The 6,655-nt window shown below is 36.6% G+C and overlaps 1 protein-coding gene across 1 annotated transcript in view; it reads left to right on the plus strand.

The window, feature by feature from the left end:
- Positions 1 to 6,655, plus strand: part of LOC308705525 (synaptic vesicle glycoprotein 2C) — a gene marked incomplete at both ends in the record, with an annotated part of 45,292 nt that overhangs the window by 26,085 nt on the left and 12,552 nt on the right. The window contains 4 exons of the mRNA XM_081390569.1: positions 2,743 to 2,876; positions 4,275 to 4,364; positions 4,515 to 4,625; positions 5,269 to 5,357. Coding sequence (XP_081246695.1) covers positions 2,743 to 2,876; positions 4,275 to 4,364; positions 4,515 to 4,625; positions 5,269 to 5,357 — 424 coding nt within the window. The remainder of the gene's footprint in view (positions 1 to 2,742; positions 2,877 to 4,274; positions 4,365 to 4,514; positions 4,626 to 5,268; positions 5,358 to 6,655) is intronic.

The raw sequence follows: 6,655 nt of genomic DNA on the forward strand, positions 1-6,655 counted from the left end.
CTTCCCTTCCTCTTCCTTCCTTCGTTCGTTCAGTTCGTTCCATTCCGTTCCGTTCCGTTTGTTCAGTTCGTTCCGTTCCATTCCATTCCGTTTGTTCAGTTCAGTTCTGTTTCGCTCCGTTCCATTCTGTTCAGTTCAGTTCCATTCGTTCAGTTTGTTCTGTTCCATTTGTTCAGCTCCGTTCAGTTCAGTTCCGTTCGTTCAGTTCCGTTTGTTCAGTTCAGTTCAGTTCCGTTTGATCAGTTCAGGGCTGCGTTTCCCAAAAGCATCGTAAGCCTAAGTTGATCGTTAAAAACGATCGTACAACTGATCTTAATATTATGGTCTGTTTCCCAAAAGCATCATAGCTTAAGTAGCACTTGAAAATCTTCGTAGAACTTCGAGTGCTCTGGAGTAATCGTACATCCCCAAGTGCATCGTAAGAAGACAGATTTATGATGACACCTGCAGGACAACCGGCAGATTACACCTTTAACTTTATTCAAATGCAATGTGATTATAATATAAGGTGTTGATTGTACTTTATTGTACACTTTATTACTCTTTTTTTGTTGTTGGTTAAATTAATGTATAAATTAAATAATTAAAAAGGTCAGAAAACAAAACAAAAAATTTAAAAAATTTAATCTAATAATTTTAATCAAAATTAAATGAATGAACAAAAGAATAAATAAAAGAAATCCTTTAAATCTGTTAATAATTACATCTTTGTTTCTCCTTTAAAAGGACATTAATTTCATCTTTTTGAAAGGTGTCTTTTCTTGGTTTTGTTTTTTCGTTTTTTTTTTGTTCAGCCATTTTGTCAGTGCCTCCGCCTGTAAGTGCTTTATATAGATTCGTCTTGATTAACCTTGATAAGGTTACACGTTCAGAATACGATTCCATATAAGGTTATATTTCAGCACTTCACCAATGGACAGCGACTCTTAAGTAGCACGTAGAACGTGTTCTCGCGCGTACATGTTAAGTGCATTTTTGGGAAATTTTCGCATTTTCGTAACCTTGCACATAGAAAGTGTTCTTAAGAGCTAAGATATATCGTTATCGGGAAACCCGGCCCAGTTCAGTTCAGTTCAGTTTAGTTTGTTCAGTTCAGTTCAGTTTGTTCCATTCCGTTCGTTCAGCTCCGTTCAGTTCAGTTTAGTTTTGTTCGTTCAGTTCAGTTCCGTTCCGTTCGTTCAGTTCCGTTTGTTCAGTTCAGTTCCGTTTCATTCCGTTCCGTTCAGTTCAGTTCAGTTTGTTCCGTTTGTTCCGTTCGTTCCGTTCCGTTCAGTTCAGTACAGTTCAGTTCAGTTCAGTTCCGTTCCGTTCCGTTCGTTCAGTTCCGTTTGTTCAGTTCAGTTCCGTTTCATTCCGTTCCGTTCAGTTCAGTTCAGTTCAGTTTGTTCCGTTCGTTCCGTTCCGTTCATTTTGATCAGTTCAGTTCAGTTCAGTTTGATCAGTTCGTTCAGTTCAGTTTGTTTTGTTCGTTCCGTTCCGTTCCGTTCAGTTCAGTTCAGTTTGTTTTGTTCGTTCAGTTCAGTTCAGTTCAGTTCAGCTCAGTTTCATTTTGTTTGCTTTGCAGGCTTGGTCCACCATTCAGTAAAACTCCTGAAGTTTGTACTGTGTATATTGAAAAAAAAATGTTTTAAAGGAAGTTTAAAGAGTTAACCCACAAGGGAAAATTCTATCATCATGCATCTAATTTTCTCTTCAGCATACTTCCTCTTCAGCAAACTGTCAGCTTTTGACACATATGATCATATGAACTGCTTTTCTGGTGTTTCTGCTGTTCTCTGGAGCTCATCAGCCCCAGTCCTCATCCACCGTCATTGTATTGAAAAGAGCAGCGTGAACATTCTGCTAAACTCCAGTTGTGTCTGAAGTGAGTAAATGATGACAGAATTTCCCTTTAAGCATCTTTTTCTGGTCTAAGGCCTTTCTGTCCTCCAAGGCGTCTCCGTTTGTTCCTCTCCGTTCCCCCGCAGCTGTCCTGTAAGCATCTTGCTCAGCTCCATCGCTCACCGTTTCTCAGTTTCTGAATAAAACACACACACACACACCATATGGTGCCGCTCCGCCTCTAGACATTCTCCGCAGCGTCAGAGAGCAGCAGCCATGTGGAAAATGATACCAACTTTAATGATTATTTTTCAGTGAGAGGGGTTTTTTCAACAGTATTACTCCTGCAGGCATTCTTAATCGACTCCTCTACACACACACACACACACACACACACACACACAAACACACACCAAACAAACTTATTCACTGTGAAATTTAGTTGCAGAGGCTTTTGTGGAATTCACTTGTGTGTTTTGTGTTGCACTGAACCGCATTTGCTTGTGTCATCAACAAAACTAAAATACACCAACTGTGCAGAGTTATTATTGTAAATAATAGTATTCTATTTCAAATACTTTTTTTAATACCATTGTTTTGGGGTTGTTACCATAGTAATACCGTGTTTCTAGATATAGATAGACACGCGATATAAAGCATCTTAGACTATCATGTAAATACCATGGTAAATAATGGTAATCAATTATGGTGTATATCAAAGTACAATAGTATTATCTGAGACCATCATTTTATCATGGTAATGCCACAGTACTTTTTTGTTATAGGTGTTTATGGTTGTTTAATGTTCTCTCTGTGTGTGTGTGTGTGTGTGTGTGTGTGTGTGTGTGTGTGTGTGTGTGTGTGTGTGTGTGTGTGTGTGTGTGTGTGTGTGTGTGTGTGTGTGTGTGTGTGTGTGTGCAGGCTGGAGCTTCAGTATGGGTTCAGCGTATCAGTTCCACAGTTGGCGTGTGTTTGTGGTGGTCTGCGCGCTGCCCTGTGTCTCTGCGGTCGTTGCGCTCACGTTCATGCCGGAGAGTCCACGCTTCTACCTGGAGGTAATGAAAGTCTGCACATTCACATTCAGTTCCAAAAGAACTACAAAATAGAAACAGGAAACTAAATCAAACTAAACATAAAAGTCCAAACGAGAAACAACAACATGTGACAACTTTAGTTTTCATTACTGAACTATTATTTAAATCTGAGGAAAACAGTCAGGGATAAAAAACTAAACTTTGCCTGCTAGTGTAGTAAAATAGTTGTAAACAGTATTATCGTACAACTCTATATATGAAATTGGATATATATACACTACCGTTCAAACGTTTGGGGTCAGTAAGATTTTTTATGTTTTTAAAAGAAGTCTCTTCTGCTCACCAAGGCTGCATTTATTTGATTAAAAATACAAACAAAATAAGTAATATTATGAAATATTATGACAATTTAAAATGACTGTTTTCTATGTGAATATACAGTAAAGTGTATTTATTCCTGTGATCAAAGCTGTATTTTCAGCATCATTACTCCAGTCTTCAGTGTCACATGATCCTTCAGAAATCACTCTAATATGATGATTTGATGATCAAGAAACTTTTATGATTATTATCAATGTTGAAAACAGTTTTTTACATATTTATTTCATGATGCTATGACGAATAGAAAGTTGAAAAGAACAGCATTTATCTGAAATCTAAAGCTTTTGTAACATTAAACACTACCGTTCAAAAGTTTGGGGTCAGTAAGAATTTAAATTTTATTTTTGGGGGAAAGAAATAAAATAAATCAATACTTTTATTCATCAAGGATGAGTTAAACTGATCAAAAGTTACAGTAAAGACATTTATAATGTTAGAAAATATTCTATTTTAAATAAATGCTGTTCTTTTGAACTTCCTATTCATCAAAGAATTTTGAAAAAAAAAATGTGCACAACTGTTTTCAACATTGATAATAATAATGAGTTTCTTGAGCATCAAATCATCATATTAGAATGATGAAGGATCATGTGACACTGAAGACTGGAGTAATGATGCTGAAAATTCAGTTTTTATCACAGGAATAAATTACAATTTAATATATATTCACATAGAAAACAGTCATTTTAAATTGTCATAATATTTCACAATATTACTGTTTTTTTTTATGACCCCAAACTTTTGAACGGTAGTATATGTCTAACTGTATCTGCATACATACAGTATATTCACGTGAAGCGATTCTATTGTATATAGCAAATCTCAACTGCTTGATTGTTTATATCGTCGCAAAATGTAACTTTATTGGCCATCTCTAATCTGCTAAATGTGACTGTAAGGCATGAAGATATTATAAATATTAGCATCATGATTTTCTGTAACGCTGCTTTGAAACAATGTGTTCTGTGAAAAGCGCTGTACAAATAAATATGACTTGGCTGGAGATTGTTTTTAATTTGTGCACACTCTCATCTACAGATGGGAAAACATGACGAGGCGTGGATGGTTCTCAAACAGATTCATGACACTAACATGCGTGCGCGCGGAGAGCCGGAGAAAGTCTTCACTGTGAGTCACACACACTCTCGTCTTCTCTCACACATCAACACACACACACACTCAACCAGCAGTGGTTAACGAGACCGGCCACAGATAACCAGCTTGACCCTTGACCCCACTCACTCTGGGAACGTCACGTCTCTCTGTCTCCCCCTGCAGGTGAACCGGATCAAGATCCCTAAACACCTGGATGAGCTGGTGGAGATGCAGTCGGAGTCGGCAAACCCTGTGCTCAAAGTCTTATTCCGGATCAAGAGCGAACTGCACGGAGTGAGTGAGCAAACCCTCAGATCTCCTGTACACACACACACACACCATGTGCCACGGGATTCACTAATGCAGACTGTTTCTGAGGCAGTTTACACTAGCTTTCAAACGTTTGGGGTCGGTAAGATTTTTAAATGCTTCTTAAAGAAGTCTCTTCTGCTCACCGAGGCTGCATTTATTTGATCAGAAATACAGTATAAACAGTAATACTGTGAAATTCATTTTAAAATGTAATTTTCAGCATCATTACTCCAGTCTTCAGTGTCACATGATCCTTCAGAAATCATTCTGATATGATGATTTTGTGCTCAAGAAATATATATATAGGCTAACATCTTAATCAACTTAATCTGAATCAACTTTATTGGCCAAGTATGCAAAACATACAAGGAATTTGTCACGAGTATAAGTCGTCCCACATGTATATGCAATGTACTGGATTATAATAGTTGCAGATTCCAAATACAGTGCTTAGCAGACAACAACACAACAACAGCAAAAATTATTCATCTTTGCCTTTGCATTTCTTAACTGTGTGATGAAAGGAAATCATATTGTACATAAATCACAGGTGTTTTATTTGCACTTTAGGCATTACTTGACTGTGTGTGTGTGTGCGTGTGTGTGTGTGTGTGTGTGTGTGCAGATCTGGCTCACGTTCATGAAGTGCTGGGATTACCCCGTCAAGGACAACACTGTGAAGTTGGCCATCGTCTGGTTCTCGCTGTCGTTTGGGTGAGACCGTTTGGCTCCAATATCCACTGTCTGATTGGCCCGACCGTCCCCTGATTCACGACCCCTGTAGTTACACACATTATCACCCAGCGGAGCCGTGATTATAGTCATCACACAGTGTTTGCATAGCATTTAGATTACAATATCATCAGATTCTATTCTGTTCTATTCAGATTCTATTCTATTCTATTCTTCTATTCCCTTCCATTCTATTCTATTCTATTCTATTCTATTTCTGTGTCTCGGTCTTGTTCTGCTCCTCTCTGGCACAGTAATGAAGTGTAGTCTCTATAATCACCATGTTTTAAGTAGCTGCCTTGCAGTGACTAGGCCCAGGGGTGGAGCTGCATGAGGGGGACTAGTCTCAGTTTAATTACTGTATTTATTGAAGCTTAAGCCTGGATGGATGGGCTCAGAGACAGAGCTCTGTAGGAGGGCTTATATCCACACTCTTATGCATGTAACAATCCAATTTACTCATGAAATCACACTAGAAACTCCTCTGGCTTCTCGGATATTCTATTCTATTCTATTCTATTCTATTCTAAAACCAGTTGAGCTAGCTCTAAAAACAGTTTTGATGAGTCATGTCTGTAAAATAGCAAATAAACATATTTTATTATTTTATTATTAGTATTGCTACTAATAGTATTAATTCTTATTAACTTTAGTTAATAGTAGTATTTATACTTAGTATTAATTATAATGCTAATTATTATTAGTATGTATTCATATTTTGAATTAGCTTTTATTTTTATATTTTAATAAAAATAAATAGTTATTTTTTATTTAATTTTTCTATTTAGCTTTAATTTATATATATTTTTTTTCATTTTTAGTTTTAGTAATTTTAGGATTTCGCCATAATTATTTCAGATAATTGTGAAGGTTCTTTAAGTTTAGTTTAGTTTTAGTTTACAATAACAAAACTTCTAGAACAAGAGCATACCGTGGTTATGGGGGTTTCAGGTGAACAACACCCCTAAATTGTAGTAAAATCACTGTAAAACATGGCATCTCATGGCTTGTTGCTTTATTTCTATTCTGTTTTATTCTGTCACTCTTTTCTTGTCTAATATCCACCCTCTTCTCGTCTCGTCCCTTTTGTTTTTTGTCTTAATGGTAACACTAATTTAAGGTGACGTAGTTACACGTTACTACATGTCTTTACTATAGTTATAACAGTAAAAATCCTAAACCAAACCCTAACTCTAACCGTAACTCTATAGTAAGTAAATGTAGTTAATTAATATTACTCAGTACTTATCTGAGTAAATAAATGTAACTGTCGCCTTAAA

The sequence above is a fragment of the Scardinius erythrophthalmus genome (assembly GCF_964197995.2).
Source record: "Scardinius erythrophthalmus genome assembly, chromosome: 17".
NCBI classification, from domain to species: Eukaryota; Metazoa; Chordata; class Actinopteri; order Cypriniformes; family Leuciscidae; genus Scardinius; species Scardinius erythrophthalmus.